This window comes from Centrocercus urophasianus, unplaced genomic scaffold, assembly GCF_019232065.1.
Source record: "Centrocercus urophasianus isolate 14NV4802_14NV808 unplaced genomic scaffold, USGS_Curo_1.0 seq_19, whole genome shotgun sequence".
Lineage (NCBI taxonomy): Eukaryota > Metazoa > Chordata > Aves > Galliformes > Phasianidae > Centrocercus > Centrocercus urophasianus.
Genome location: NW_024884744.1, coordinates 11,015,884 through 11,032,081, shown reverse-complemented (window position 1 = coordinate 11,032,081; position 16,198 = coordinate 11,015,884). Strand labels below are relative to the sequence as shown.

At 36.9% G+C, this 16,198-nt stretch overlaps 1 protein-coding gene across 3 annotated transcripts in view; it reads left to right on the top strand.

The window, feature by feature from the left end:
• Positions 1–16,198, top strand: part of ATP13A3 (ATPase 13A3) — a 54,349-nt gene that overhangs the window by 20,420 nt on the left and 17,731 nt on the right. For all 3 annotated transcript variants that reach the window (XM_042820562.1, XM_042820561.1, XM_042820560.1), the window contains 16 exons: positions 302–475; positions 1,247–1,417; positions 1,725–1,795; positions 4,896–4,976; positions 6,117–6,186; positions 7,018–7,152; positions 8,205–8,277; positions 9,001–9,132; positions 10,073–10,252; positions 11,759–11,916; positions 12,565–12,753; positions 13,625–13,686; positions 14,261–14,411; positions 14,843–14,959; positions 15,895–15,912; positions 16,003–16,156. In XM_042820562.1, coding sequence (XP_042676496.1) covers positions 302–475; positions 1,247–1,417; positions 1,725–1,795; positions 4,896–4,976; positions 6,117–6,186; positions 7,018–7,152; positions 8,205–8,277; positions 9,001–9,132; positions 10,073–10,252; positions 11,759–11,916; positions 12,565–12,753; positions 13,625–13,686; positions 14,261–14,411; positions 14,843–14,959; positions 15,895–15,912; positions 16,003–16,156 — 1,936 coding nt within the window. The remainder of the gene's footprint in view (positions 1–301; positions 476–1,246; positions 1,418–1,724; positions 1,796–4,895; positions 4,977–6,116; positions 6,187–7,017; positions 7,153–8,204; positions 8,278–9,000; positions 9,133–10,072; positions 10,253–11,758; positions 11,917–12,564; positions 12,754–13,624; positions 13,687–14,260; positions 14,412–14,842; positions 14,960–15,894; positions 15,913–16,002; positions 16,157–16,198) is intronic.

Below are 16,198 nucleotides of genomic sequence, written 5' to 3'. Positions count from 1 at the left end.
TCATGGACCAGTCCAGCAAAGTAGATAGGTTCTGTAGTGAAATGTTTTGAACCATGTGTACGTGCTGCCTTTTTGAGGCTTTAACTGACCTTTGTATTTCTCACTGCGCTAAACAGTCCTTTCTGTTACTTCCCCATCATTTTTTACAAAATCTTTTCCTCCTCCAGAAAAGTAAAAGGAAGAAAATAAATTTCAGATGTATTTCCCTTTAAGTATTGCATTTGATGAAAAATTAATGTCAGTTTCCTAAGCCAGAGTCATTAAGGGGGTCATTGGTGTTTGTTTCTCTGTTTCCGTGCAGGAGATCTATGGTTATGAATTATGTCATTGGAAGCTGGTGCTAGTTACTGTAGGAGTGATCTGTTCTGGTGGCTTCCTCCTCCTCCTCCTCTACTGGATGCCTCAGTGGCGTGTGAAAGCAACGTGCAAAAAGACTACGCTTAAAGACTGTGAAGTGGTTCTGCTGAGAACAACCGTAAGTCTGTAGATGGGAGGGTGTGCTTGAGCAAGTTAGGAGTTGTTTCTCATCCCTCTTGCTGTTTGCTGAATTACACAGATTCTTGTCTGTCTGGTAGACACAATTTTGTTTTGTAGTGTTGAAGAACTGTGCTCCTTAGTACTGTGTTTAGCTTTGCTGCCTGTATGAGAAGAGTGACAGCTGTTTGCAGAGGACATAGTGAAAACAAAGTCTTTGCTTTTGGATTTTGAGAATTAAATACATGAATTACATTTTCATTGAAAGCTGCAGATCAGATACCTTGCTCTTATAAACTGATACAGTTTTCAGTTTTTTGACTCTTCATCAACCATTTTAAGTTTGAAGGTGAAAGTCTAGATCCAAGGGTGTGATATCAAATTGTATTTTTACTTTGTGGGATCTTTATGATTTCATGGTACATCTTCAATTCTTTTAAGTGGCAGAGTGTGTGAAGCTGCACACACAGAAATCTCGTTGTTCTTCCTGTTACAGAACAAATCTAGTATTTTCTGAAGGACTGAATGTGTCACAATTCAAGTGCCAGGTTTCATTGCTTAAGAAAAAAGCAATAACAAATCCTTTTAGTTTGGAAAACATTATTTCAGAATTGTGGAATTAAATGCATTCTTAAGGCATCTGACTTCAATTTGAAGTTATCTTCTATAATTATGTTTAGACTGTTATCTGTTGACTCGTTGCTACAGCTACTGTAGTAAAATGCTGTTGAAATGTTGTAATAGCTTCCTTCTTTTCTTTTTTTTTCATAAGGATGAATTCAAGATATGGTTTTGTGCAAAGGTTCGCGTTATGCCTTCTTTGGGAGCCAGTCCTTTACAGAATCCTGACCCTATTGTACACAAGGTTTCAAATGGCCACACTGTTCATTTCTGTGAATCTGCTGCAGAAGAGAATAAAAATTATTTGAAAAAATATTTGCCTGTAAGTAGAGCAGTGCTTCACTTGCTAACTTTCAGAGCATCTGCAAGTAGTGTGTGGTGTAAACACACACAGTGCAGTAACGCATCAGTTATTTCATTTCTCTAAAAGCCTAACAGACTCCTCGGGTAGAAAACATCTCTTCTACAGTAGCCCATTGCTGGGATGTTTGAAATATTATTTTGAAAGAAAGCCACTCAGTTTTCAGTAGCTTTTCTGAATTCATTTTCTGTTGCTGTTCAAAATGCAGTCAGTGGAGAGTGAGGTGCCGAGTGGTGCCAGTTTAAAACCTGGTCTGTTGCCCTTGCAGATTCGTTATTTCACACATCACAGCGTGAAGTATTTCTGGAATGATTCAGCTCAAAGTTTTGATGTTATACGGTAGGAATATTTCTTTCTTATTTTACTTAAAACTGCATTTTTTGTAATTATTGCATGCCTGAAAGCATGGTGAAAAATAATGCCATATTCTGACCAGCTGTTTTAGCTCAATGAGTCTTTGAACCACTGTGAGAGCAGGGAGATTTTAACACAGTGTGACTTCTGGAAATAGAGTTTTTGTTTAATCTACCTTGATTGAGCATGATTTATATAGGGTAACGTACTTTGTGCCACCGCAGGCTTTTTTTTTTTTTTTTTTCCTGTTCTAGGAGTGTTGGTTGAGACTATGAGCAGCTTTTTGTAGACAGCAGTTCTCCCATAAACTTGTAAAATATTTTCCTTCTGTTGGAATAACTTAAGCTTTTTGCATAGCTGCTGAGCTAGACTCAGGAGTACCTAGGAAGAGGGCAATTCACCGAATGCTCGTTGCTCACCTTTATGTAGGTTTGTCCAAGCTGAACTGGAAGCAGTGGCTTTTAGTAACATCAAGTCTCTTGCAGTGATGGAAAACACCTTTTAGTGGACCGTACAGGCTATGTGCTGAAGGTGATGTGCTGTAATTCCTCTTACCCAGCAGCACGGTTCCACGACGTCAGGGTTGAAGATAGAAGCTTTGATTTTTTGACTACTTTTTAAAACAGGAAGTCTGAATGAGAAACGTACTTTTCCACATGATTCAAAGTTTCATTAAAAGCTACAAGGAGTACATATAGAAAAAAAGACTCCAGACCAGTGACTGGAGGTAAAATAACTAAAAATTTCTGTGAAACTTATTCTGCAGACGAATGAATAACATGGAAGGTTATCAGCAGTGACAAGTTACAAGAAGTGATCATCAAACAGGCAGTTATGAAATTCAGAACTCCTCTGGGAAGATGGAGGTGTCTCATTTCATTTGTAAATAAAAGCTTCATATACATTTTTTATGTTAAGTCTCTTAAGTTACAATGGTGCAGGTACAGGGAAAATTTGTACAACTCCACATGGTTAGAAATAAGTGTCGTGCCTCAGCATGAAAGCGATGACTCAAAATTTGGCATTTGCTGTTTGGCTGTGCCTTTTGATGTTCTTGTGATAGCTCAGCCGAGTTATAATCCCCTGAAAAATCTCAGCTATGCCTGTGAAGTTGTGAGTGTTTGTTCAGTCACATTTTTGCTAATATGCCCGATTTTCACTGCTGTGATATGTTAGGAATCACTCAGCCTGACCAACCACTTATTTAGTCAGGTACTGCAGCTGAGCTGGAATCCACTACTTAACAGCTGGGTGCTGAAGTGAGGAAAGAGCCTCATCTGAGACTAGCAGAGTACAGAGTCACTTTTGGGCAAAGTCAAGTGAGAGCAAGAGTATGGTATAGTTACTTTCTACAGTGAATTAGTTATGATCATGTAGGGAAGTTCTCGGTATCACCTGGGATATAGTAATTGAACTTAAGAATGTAAACATCATGAAAAGAATTCTTAAACATTCATACTGGTTGCCTTCACTGGGATGTCTTTCTTAAGCTGCTGATCAGTTCCTTCTATAGTAACATGGCAGAGAATCAATTTGCAAAGAGATGGGACTTTAGACTGAGGGCTTTGTAGTAAGATCCCAAGGCAAGCAATACAGCTGCAGTTGTGTTCTAAGTATAATACTGTATAATGAAGATAAGTCAGTCTGCACAGGCAGTTATGCAAGTATCCAGAAGACAGAATGCTTTGATTTCATAAACACTAATCACAGTTCAGAAGGGAAGCAAATAAAGATTTCTTGGGCAACTAATTCAGTTGTGAGAGCTTGAGTTTTGTTATCATTGTTCTTATAATAATGTAGCATTAAGAACCCTGGTTTAAACACAGGAAATGCAAGTGCAATTGTTCTTAAACTAAATCAGACCTGGCTGTGTAGCCAAAGAGGATGCACCTTTGACCCTGTATGTCTGTTTTGTTTTAGCTAGTGTCAAATGAAACTTTGAGTGAGTTGATGAGTAGTTGATGTAATAAAGTATGTGCATACTGGGATTTTCTTAATCTCTTGGGAATTCAGCACTGCAACACTTAAGTGGAGTGAGGCTAACTTCTCTCATTGTGGACTGAAAACTAAAATAAGTTTCTTTTCTGAGCAAAACTGGGAGAGAAGGGGGAGAACTGGGAGAGAGGGGAGGAGGGCACAGTTACTAGAAGAGAATTACATGCTGATCTAAAAATCATGCTTTAAAATCTTTGAACCTGATATAATTTAGGAAAACTTGTAAACCCGTGATGAAGTTTATTTATTAGCATTTTTATATTCTCATAATGATTTCACCAGAAGCTGGTAGAAGCATAGTTTCAGCCTTTGCAACAGTGAGGGTATTAAACTTTTTTCCCCATGTTCTAGAGAATGGAAATAATTCTTACTATGTGTGTGCGCAGTAGAAAGGGTATTTCTTCAATGGGACACAACTCTGAATCCTTTTTGTAGATAACTGAAGTTTTCCAGTATAGTAAAAGACTTGTGTTGAGAAGTGCTCTTTTTTTGTGTCATCTGTGAAAGCCTTTTAAAAGATAATGATGCTTTCCTATGCATCCAAATTATGTCCACTAGAAAAACATGTGGACATTGGATGTGATATGTTCAATTAAGTGAGCTTGTTAGTTCAAACAATTCAAACAATCCTGTAGCTATAAACAATGGTATTTTACACATTCTTTCTTATCTGAGGGTCATCTAATTTACAGCATTGATTTTCACAGCACGTAGGAGTCCTATGAAGATGAATCTTACAGTGTAAAGGAGGCACTTGGAATGTAGACTGTACTTTGCCTAGCCCTGATTTACTTCATATAATGTCTTAAAAAACTTGTGCACACTTCAGAGGATTTGAATATTGGTTATGCTAGTATTTTAGTTCATTTCTCAAATGTATCCCTACTATTACTGAAATGAAGGTATGACTGTCCTCCAGGGTAAGACAAGTCAACCATAAGGCTTTTAAGATGGCATTTGTATCTACAGTTGTGTGACACAGTAACTAGAAGAGCATTAATTAAGGGTGTAACTCTCTTGTGTTGCTGAATACTTGATGTTTTAAATATCAGGTTTCTGAAATAACTCACTGACTTTTTCCTCTACTTAGAGGATTAGATGACTCTACATTCTGTTCTTCAATTCATAATGAACACAGCAGAGGACTGACAAAGGAGATGCATGATTATAGGTAATGTTACAATATTTGAGGGAAGAACTGCTTTGATCCAATTGTCTCTCCTCATAAAGTTAACAAAATTTAGAAGACAGCAGAGAGTGCTACATAGCTAATAAAGAATATTGGATGTCAGTAGAGAGTGGCATGGCCTACAGTTTCTTAATTAACTGCTAATTATAACTAATTTAGGAAGATACAAATGAAGCTTCCCAAGTTTTGGCTTACATTTTAAAAGCTTAGTTAGTATGAGGGGTTTGTCCCATAGTTTGCATGGATGTACCTGTGGCTGGTTGGAGCTAAACACATTTCTGCTTCTTAAAGTTTGAGTTAGCAAGAAGTAACTGGAAAAAGTATTTTGTTTGTAGCATGTGATTTTAGACTAAATGTGTGAGCATCTTGACAGGGAGCAAAGCTTTGAATGCCCAGAGAAGAGAATCTGAAGTGTAGAATCTGAATCCAACCAGCTGGAGGATGTATTTTCAAAACGTTTATATGTACATAAGCTTTGGTGTTGTAATTTATTGCTGCCTAAACTAAACAGCTTTGCATTTTGTTGCATTTCTGGCTTTTTTTTCCTCTTTTCCGTGTCAGACCTTCTCAGTTTAAAATATGGAAGCATATTCTTGCTCCTTCCATTTTCTGTTGATTTGTGGCTTTTTCTTCAAGATTAATGTCAGTCATGTCAATCTTACTAAACCAGATCAGATCCCATCAGAGATCAGTTTTTTGCTTTCCTTCTCATGATTTGCCCTTCTTTGTGCTGTGCTTAAAACTAAGGTACAGAACCATGAAAACAGCATCTTATTGCAAGGCTAAGAATTAAAGCTAGAGCTTAAGTTGGTGAAAACCACATACAGAGTTTCAGAATGATATGATTATTAAAAGTGGACCTAAATAAAGTTCTTAGAGAAATCTATGAAAGAACCTAAAATACAGTTTAAATTGAAATAAAAAGTAATTATATTCACGTTGGAAGTATGTAACATCTCATTGGACAGGCATAATGGTAAATGCCTTTTGAAACAGTAAATGTGATAAAAGGGGCCATGGATTAAATGATATTTTATCATTTTCTGGTATTAATGGAATTAATTCAAAATGAAGAAGATCTTTAAAAATTTTAAGTATATTTTTTGGTTGGTTTTAATGCAGGAAAATGTTCTTTGGAATAAATGAAATTGCTGTGAAAGTGCCTTCCATTTTTAAGCTTCTGATTAAGGAGGTAAGATCATTTTTTTTAATGAACAAAAATGTGTATCATTAAAAGTTATTTTAAGTGCAGCGATTCTTAGACTAGTATTCAAATGATAATGTGAAACGAAAACCTCAGAGAGCCCAGCACTTGTAAGAAAAATGATAGGGAATTTTATTTTTAAGAGCTCCAAATCTGCAAGGCCTTTGCTCCAAACTCTTTGCAGTTCACAGTGTGGTGCCCTAGTAAGGGCATGAAAAAAACATGCCAGGGATTTTTGAGCGGCTATGCGTCTTGTTTTTATGGTTCATTTCAGACTTGATGGTGAACACAGTCAGTGGCTTTATCAGCCTGGGTATTTTACATTACAGCATACTCATAAAATCTAATGTGTTCTTGCATGTGCGCTTGATTTGCTTGTTCCATTTCCCTTTTATAGTATGAATTTGAGTAGCTAATTTGTTATCCATGTGATAATAGGTGGTAGAACATTTTGAACAATGAAATTCTCAGAGCTGAGCTAACGGATAAGAATGTTTATTAATAATTAAGAGGTGATAGCTTTGAAAATAAGAATTTATTATGCAATAGATATACCTATCCTTTTTGCTTTGAGGTGTAGGGGAAAGTGCATACAATCTTCAATACATATACTTGCATGCTATTTTAATGAGAGCTACTTGTGGAGGGCTGAATTTGTGAAAAAGAGGGAGCAATTTGACAAAACAGGCAAAATCCACGTTTAAAAACAAAAACATTTGGAAGTTTTATCTCCTCTGTAGAGGAGAATTATTCTGACTCTTCTGAATGAGAATGCATGTGACCATTTGGTTTAACTTCAATGTTCTTTCACTCTTCTAGGTTCTCAATCCTTTTTACATTTTTCAGTTGTTCAGTGTGATATTGTGGATCACTGATGAATATCACTACTATGCATTAGCAATTGTGATCATGTCTGTATTATCCATTGTTAGCTCACTCTACACTGTTAGAAAGGTAAGGTCAAAGTAAACGTGCATCTTCTCAGCTTTTTATTTACCAGATAATTTTTATGTGGAAATTCTATGAATCTTTTAGAATTTTTCAGAACTATGCACATAGAATCTTGTTACGGATTTTCCTTCTTTGAGTTGGATGAATTGGGATCTACAGTTCTTTTTGAGACAGTTTACTGTTGACTTCCCACTCTCTTGAATCAGATTGACCTGCCTCCTTCTCAGATAACAGAAATGCTACCTCACATAGAACTCAGATGCAACCACATGTATTGGATTGTATTGACAATATTGATTCTTTCTTGCATTGTTCCCTCCTCTTTGAAAAAGTCCAGTGTAACTGAGGACCACACAGACTTGTGGATTATTAAATTAGTGATGCATTTTCTGTGTAGACTTAGCTGTAGTGAATGGAAAATGAAGTAGTAACTATCCTTAAATTGCAGTCTCTTAATAAATACCAGAGGTGGGAAAATAAATAATAATAAGGTTTTCATCAAAGTTTATATAAATACTGCAATTCTTTTGTATAGAATCATAGAATCACCTCCAAGATCGTCCAGTCCAACTGTCCACCTGCCATCAGTATTTGCCCACTTAACTACTCTCTTAGCACAACGTCTAAACATTTCTTGAGCACCTCCAGGGATGGTGACTCAACCACCTCCCTGAGCAGCCCATTCCAGTGCCTGACTGCTCTTTCTGAGAAGAAATTTTTCCTATTAACAAACCTGAACTTAGCACAGTTTGAGTCCATTCACTCTAGTCTTATTGCTATGTATCTTACTGAGCAAATGTTTTTATAATTTGCTTGGCAGTGTGTATTTTGTTCCAAGAGTGCTATTGAAAGTAGGAATCTGTACAGGCTGATTTACTTGAACTGTATTTGCCTATAAATTTCCTAAACTATTTTGATACAAATGCTTAAAGTAATATTTTGCTGTAGAAGAATTAGTAAAGAATCTTATAATTTTCACTTGTAGAAGTACAGTATGCATTTAGAAGAGGAGAAGCTGTGCTTTGAAATTTTGAACTGTTTTCTCCTCTTTGCAGCAATATGTTATGTTACATGACATGGTAGCAGCTCACAGCATTGTAAGGGTTTCTGTCTGCAGAAGAAATCAAGGTAAATTTCACATGCTCTTTGGACAGCTGAATTTAAGTAGCTTATTAAATATGAGCTTGAACTTGATGCATACTTGTTCTTTCTCCTGCTTGTAATGTTTGCAATTCGTAGCAAAATTGCATGAGAAAAGAAGTTGCAAAGTGGAATTGAAATATGGTGGTCATCTGTTCAGGATTATTCTAGATAGCATTTTTAGCAAGTGTCAGATTTGTGTTTTGTACTTCTCTTTGTCATATCTACCATTCCAGGTCATATCTGCTGCCTTCCCAGGTATGTGGTTATCATTGTAATGTCTTTCTTGGTCTAAAGAGGTGCATGCATTGGATTTCCATTGCAGTTTATTAACCAGCAGAGGCTGAAATTGATTTCTGGACTTCTGCTCATTTGGATACCACAATAGCTGAAGATTATTAGGTTGCAGTGTGTGATATTGTTTTGTAAGACATGCCTTTCTGTTGTACTTCTGTCTTTTTAATGAATTTTATTTAATCTTCTGCATGAGCTTGACTATTTTCATTTGTTAGATAAACTATACCCATGTGCTCTAGAAGTTAATCTATAATGGCACTGGTTTTATCAACATGTTAGGGGTTTTTTTTGCCTCTTTTTGAAGAATTTTCAAGATGCCTCTAATAAAATGGAACACAGTGTTAAATATCACACGAACTGTGTGGATCTGTGGTGACTGTTTTCAGGTAAACTTGTTTGTGTTCCTTCACTTAGAAATTGAAGAAATCCTTTCTACCAATCTTGTGCCTGGAGATATCATGTTGATTCCATCTAACGGGACAATTATGCCCTGTGATGCAGTACTTCTCAGTGGTACCTGTATCGTGAATGAAAGCATGTTAACAGGTAAAATAAACCTATTATGCTTGTATGGCTGAAGACTTTTTTTACCTGTGTGCATGCTTATCTTGCAGCTTGCTCTACAGAAGTGAGTATATTTATTTAGCTCCAATGTGTATGTTCCTGCCATTGATTGCACTCATCAGTACTTAGGCACTTAATGCAACAGGTACCTGGTACAACTTGGCAACTCCAAAAATGATTAATAGTTTCTTGTTGAAAAGTTTTCTTCTTAATAGTGAGTCCTCCTGCCTCTTGACTTGCTGTTCTCAGTGTGGATTAAATTCTGCAGTATGTTTCTTCAAAAAAAATTTAGCACAAACTTTTTAACTGCTTCCAGGATGATCGTAGTGAGTAGACTGTTCTACTCTGTTTCTTAAACAAATGATTACCTCAATAAGTTTGTGCCTGCATGTTCTGAAACCTGATGTCATTGTCAGACAGCTTCAATGAATAGAATGGCCTTCTTGTTGTTCCTAGGATAATGTGGCAGGCTGGCAGCATTTAGAAAATTGCAGTTCAGAGGTGGTGCGTTTCATCATGTTCGGGTCCTTGAATATACCCAAGCCTCATGCTGCTGCTAGCAACAGATAAAACTGCTTGCTGCCCTGGTCTGAATATACTCAGTCACCAGAGGAGATCAGAATAATTTCCTTCAATTTTTGGTTTTTCTGAGTAAAGATGAGGAAAGGAAGCTCGTCCTGTTTTCTTTGTGAACTGTATTTTGCACTTCTCTAACTTCAAGTAAGAGGGACAAATTCAGTATGGGAAAATAGAGAATAAGATTAGGTAGAATTTTGATAAGGAACCTGGTGAGCGGAGATTAATAGGTGAAAGACTGCCTAATACCTGTGTTGAAGTGGGATTGTACTTCTCCACTTGAAATCATGAAGGGAAAATGTGTGTTCTTCTTTGATTTTGCTTAGATACTGTTTATCCATTTAAGGTGAAAGCGTTCCTGTCACGAAGATTAATCTACCAAATCCTTCAGAATATCCAAAAGCAACGGGAGATGAAATATACAGCCCAGAAGCTCATAAGCGACACACTTTGTTTTGTGGAACCAATGTGATCCAAACCCGTTTTTATACTGGAGAATTAGTTAAAGCTCTGGTAGTGAGAACAGGTGAGAACGGACTTTTAAGCTTATCACTTATTAGTGTAACACTCAGTTTTATAGCTGCGCGTGAAGTGATATTTCATTTCATTGCACTGAATGTTGCTAAAGCCTGGATAAATGATTATACCCCAACTGATTTGATAAATGCCTGTTGCTGTGCTAACAGAGCTAGATAATGGTGTGGTGAGAATCTGTTGGCAGACAAGAGAATGACTCAATCTTCAACATAAATTTAAAACCTGGTTGTATTTTTAAACCCTTTACGTATATTTTTACAATGTGTTGCACTATGTATGCCTCTTTTCAGAGATGTGGGGTACTGTTGGATTGGGTTGATGGTGGGGAATCACTTATTTTAGTGGAACTATTGGCAATGCAAAATGCTTTTCTTGCCCAGTTTGTCAGTGCACTTAACACTTGCCTAAGAAACCTGAGCATTTATTTATTTACAGAAGTGATTATTTTTACTAATATTTTAAAGCTTTGGCTTTTGATAGATGGCTTCTTCTATTCAAAACAGCTACACCGACTGTAGTAGTTGTGGATTCTGTTTTATGAAGGCGCTCATGAATTACAAAGCATTTGTGGTTAAGTACTCTGTTACATGATGGCATGCTGAACTCTGAACAGGTCCATGATTTCTCTCCTGCAGTAACAAATTCAAAGCCCAGAGGCTTCAAGTCTTGTTCATCTTGTAATGAACTCATCCTCTTCAGGACTGTTGAAACAGCTCCTTTGTTTTGGTAGAATTTTGTATGCCAAATGTTGGCTTGGAGAGCTTAGTGTTTCCTGTAATGCTCACAGACTTAAGAGAGGCTATCAGGGAGCCAGTAGACCCAACAATTGTATTGGGGTTTTAGTAGTAGACTTGGAAATCTAAGCATATACAAAATGTTTCAGGCATACAAGACTTGACACCAGTTATGGCCTTCCCTTGTATTGAGGCAAAAGATCAAAGAAAATCTCAGGGTGTCTGGTCATCTGACTCTAAGCCACAAGTCTGGTCTCCTAATGTAAGCATCTAAATGTGATCGAGCGGTTGATTTCTCTAAAAGACAACTCAGTGCTCTGCAGTTTTCTTGTGAATCCCTTTTTTTCTGACTGTTAAAGGAGCTTATGGAGACTTACCATTTAAGTACTTACATTTGGACTTTATGAATAACTTCATTTTCTTTTTACAAGGACTGACACTTCCAGCTAGTATATACACCCACTGAGTTTGCACTTTGAGGGACAAAATACAATACGACAAACGCTTTCAGGCCAAACCATTTGGGTGTTTACTTTCCTTGTAGAAGGGGGTAGATTTAAATCAGCTCTGTGCTCTTGCCATCGGAATGAAGCACTTAATATGAGCACTGTAATTTAAGTATTGCAAAACATCTGCTACTGTCTATTGGGAAACAGTCTTAATGAAATGAGTAGCTTAAGGGTTTCATTGAGGTTTTTAATATATTTGAAAAGCTTTGTTCTTGTGTATGCATCTAGTAAGTCACTCCTTCTTGTTTCTAGGCTTTAATACTGCTAAAGGACAGCTTGTTCGTTCCATACTGTATCCAAAGCCAACTGATTTTAAGCTCTACAGAGATGCCTACTGGTTTCTCCTGTCTCTGGTGGTGGTGGCAGGCATTGGGTTTATTTACACCATTGTCAATAGCATCTTAAATGAGGTATGCTGTCATCTCACTGTATTTGTGTCCAAGAAAACCTTATTTTAGAAAAGCATTGGTTATCATTTCCAGCACTTTGGATGATGAAAAACAATTAGATTTTAAATGAAAATATCCTTGCTTTATTTTCTATCAAAGAAACAAGAAAAACAAGCCTACTGAGAATAAGATTCAGTAAAAAAGCAGAATATGAATATCTTGTGATGTAATTTGAGTGGGTTACCAAGTCAATCTTCTTTTACCTTTTGGACATAAAATTGCTATCTGTCTGATTCTCAGTTCAAAGAAATTTCATACAACAATTCTAAAGTGTGCTATGGGTGGAAAAATCCCTATCAAGATGTTGCCAACCGATAGCTCTAATTATTTTCTTTCAAATTTTTTTGCATTGTTCCGTCAGTGCTTAAAAGTTATGCAGGGGAAAGAGAAAACTTGAAGTTATGGCTTGAGGGTATATTAGGACTGGATTATCATGGCTGTTTGTGGTGGGTGGAGATTATGCTAGGTTTCTAGGCAGTCCAGATCCTGTTATTCTAGGGAAAGCACAGCACGAATTTTGCTTTTGCTGGGAGTGAGAGGACAGCCTCTTTGCTGAGAGTGAGATAGTGGCACTGAGTTCTTGTTCATTAACTTTGACCTCTGTTGCAGGTTCCAGCTCACACCATCGTCATTGAATCTCTCGACATTATCACGATCACGGTGCCCCCAGCGCTTCCTGCTGCCATGACTGCAGGCATCGTTTATGCACAAAGACGGTTGAAAAAAATTGGCATCTTCTGCATCAGCCCTCAAAGGATAAATATTTGTGGCCAGCTGAATCTTGTGTGTTTTGATAAGGTGGGTGGAACTTTGAAATTTAGTGTTGCTAAGAGGAGGCAGTGTATAGTAAGAGGGAATTCGTAGACTGGTGACTACTGAGAAATGCGTTACTTCCATTTGGGTGTAGGTCACCTGTTAACTCTCAGGTATTCAATGTTTACTGTCAGTTACCTCCCTCAATTTAGGATCTGCTGTAAAAGTTTATGTAATACATAAATTTTGTCTCATCTAAAGGCTTCCAAGTCCTGACTGACACACCAAAATTATGGGGGTTCTGTTTTGCACAAAGGCTTCTGGAAAATTGAACTGTGAAGTCACGCTTGTTACTCATATGAAGTTACTTAAATGAAGAGTCAAACCAATGTTTAATTGTTTGTTGTTTAACAGAAGCACAGTTGAAAGACAGAAATAGGTGTAGGCAGAATCCTCTTCTGTTTTCTTCTTAGATGTTTTTCTGAAATCTTAAGAATCCACACTGAACTTATATTACAAAAATATTTACAGGGAAAATATTTGTTGTGAATGTGTTCCACCTGCTGTTTCAGTCATGCAGGAGAGTAGTACTGAGGGTTCAGTACCTGTTTTCTGTCACCGCTCTCCAAAGGCAGAGAATACTGAGCTATCATGTCAGGATTTTAAAGATCTGTTACTTTGGTCCTCAAGTCGGTGCTCGATTGCTTTCAATGCTTTTTAAGGTTTTGTAACAGGAGCCTAGTTAGCAAAAAGCTAACAGGCAGCTATTTGTAGTTTCAGTTTTTACGTGAAGATGAAATAAAATGTATTCTTCAGGTGTGATACAGCTCATGAACTTTGAATTTGTTTTCACTCGAGGACAACTTCATTCTGAATTTTTTTTTTCTCTTCCACCTCCCATTGGTTCATTTTGCAGACTGGCACACTTACTGAGGATGGCTTGGATCTTTGGGGAATTCAGCGGGTGGAAAATGCTCGGTAAGGATAACAGTTGATAGCAGATTTGGTATTTAGTTGTTCTGTAGCATCTTCAGCAGAGGAAGATTTAATTTGAGCTCCTAAGTTTGCATTTCTGTTAGAAGCTGTATTCTGTAAGAATGCAACTGAAAAAATGTTTTAGATGTACTGAAAGTTATAAATCAGAAGAGGATGAGGGAGAATTTAATCAGTTAAAATCTGAGATCTCATTAGCTTCGTACTGAAGAAACAATGTAGTTAAAATACAGCATGTTTCTTTAGCCCTGTCCTCCTAGTGATGACTTTTTGGGCTGCTGAGATGAATTGGCTTAGCTAATTGAATTACATTTAAAGTGACAAAGCCTCTGTAGAAGGGGAGTCAAACTAGAGTATGAATTAATATTTTCGAATCAGTTGGGAGTTCTGACTATTTCTAAAGGTTCCAGTCTAGAGACTAGATCCGTCTTCTGTCATGTGTGAAAATAGTGAAGAAACTTGTGCAGTCAATAATCCTCTGTTAATCTAAACAAACCTTTTGAATTGGCTCATAGTAAATAATTATAGTGCTAAGTATGTTATAACTTCATTGTTTTAGTTTCCTTTCGCCGGAAAAGAGGGCTTGCAGTGAGAGCTTGCTGAAGTCTGAGTTTATTGCTTGCATGGCAACTTGTCATTCCCTTACTAAAATTGAAGGGGTGCTTTCTGGGGATCCACTTGATTTGAAGATGTTTGAAGCAATAGGTTGGGTAAGTGCTTCTTTCATTCAGAATAAGTCACCATTTTATTAATTTTTAAGTGTCAAATACAAGCTGTGGTATTATGTGACGTTGTAATGGAAAAGCAGGCTTTTGATAATGCTTATCTGCCAACGTGGAAAGGAGGTCTTGAAAGTGTTTCTAAAAATTACACTGTGCAACAATTCATAGAAATGAAAAAAACGTGAGCAGCTCATTTACTGCTTTTGATGATGTAAGGATTGCAGCAGAGGTTTACTGTATACAATTAACTTGTAAAATAGCTAAATGAGCCTTAGGTTAACTGCTAAATTAGGACATTGAACATTGAACTTTCACAACAAATCATTGCGCTTTGGGCTCATTTCCAAGACTGTTTCCTGGAAATTATGAAAAAATAGAAGTTAATGAATGCATTAAAAATGATCAACTAATTCATACAGATTTTAGAAGAAGCAACGGAAGAGGAGACAGCACTTCATAATCGAATCATGCCAACGGTGGTGCGACCTTCGAAACAACTTTTTCCAGAATCCAAGCAAGCAACTAATCAAGAAATGGTATGCAGATTCAAAGCATTTTGTCAAATTAAACTAATCCTCTAAATTACACAAGTATGTTTTAGTGTATGCTGATCTGGGTGATATTATTCAGACAGTTATGGAATTGTTTGGTGGTTTTTCTTGATGGCAAAAATAGAGAAGACGTGTTTTAGCTGTTGTTGCAAAAAGTGGCTCAGCAGATGGTACTGTAATAGATAAGCAGACTGATTGCCAGCACTGTGACACCAATAGACTGGTTATAGAGTGCAGTAACACTTTTTGAGTTCAGACGTTTGAATATTAGTATCATTACCAAATTTTCAGTGTGCTAATAAAGTGCTTTGGTGAGCTTACTGTGGTTCTTGCCAACCGTGTACCTTTAGAGATACGTGTTTTAATGTCAGTGCTGAGTTAAATAAAATGTACTTAGGATGTTATTATACACAAGGAATGCAAGCAAGAACTCTAAGGTAGCAGGAGGACATACAGCAAGTTGGTTGCTTTGTGAGTTCTTCTGCAGTAGCTAGAAGCTTTTTTGTTGTTCAGATCTCAGAGTACACACAGCAGTTATTACTGTGCAGTAGCTAAGAACGTTCCTGGAATTTGCTACATGACTTTTGTGTTACTCTGTAATAGTGACATTGTTCTGGAATGCTTTGCTACTTTAATAATTTACATGGTTTAAGTGGACACAGGTTTGACTGAAAAGTCTTAGAAATTCTAATCAAGATCTAATATATCTCAATTAAAGTAAAAGGTACTTAACAAGTACAGTATATCCATGTTCATCGTTTGTTCCATTGCAATCCATTGCAAATGTAATGGGACTGAGGGTGCTGTAAATATAAATTGGTTTACCAGTTTATGTTACCAATATTAAGTTTAAATATTTTATATTTGGAAAAATACTGAAATATTTACAGGAATTCTTTTCTTTTTTTTTTTTTCCTTAGGAATTATTTGAGCTTTCGGTAAGTGCTGTTGGTTTTCTTCTTCAATAAATCATTATTTCTCAGAAGTTGTGGATGTAACCCTTTTGTTGTTCTGTTCCTGTTGCACAGACCTCTTATGAAATTGGGATTGTGCGCCAGTTTCCATTTTCTTCAGTTTTGCAACGCATGTGTGTAATAGCGAGAATTCTTGGGGAGAAGAGAATGGATGCTTATATGAAAGGTGCCCCTGAAGTGATTGCAAGCTTGTGTAAGCAGGAAACAGGTAAAGGAACAACCTGATTTTTCTCTTGTGCAGCTCAGCTGT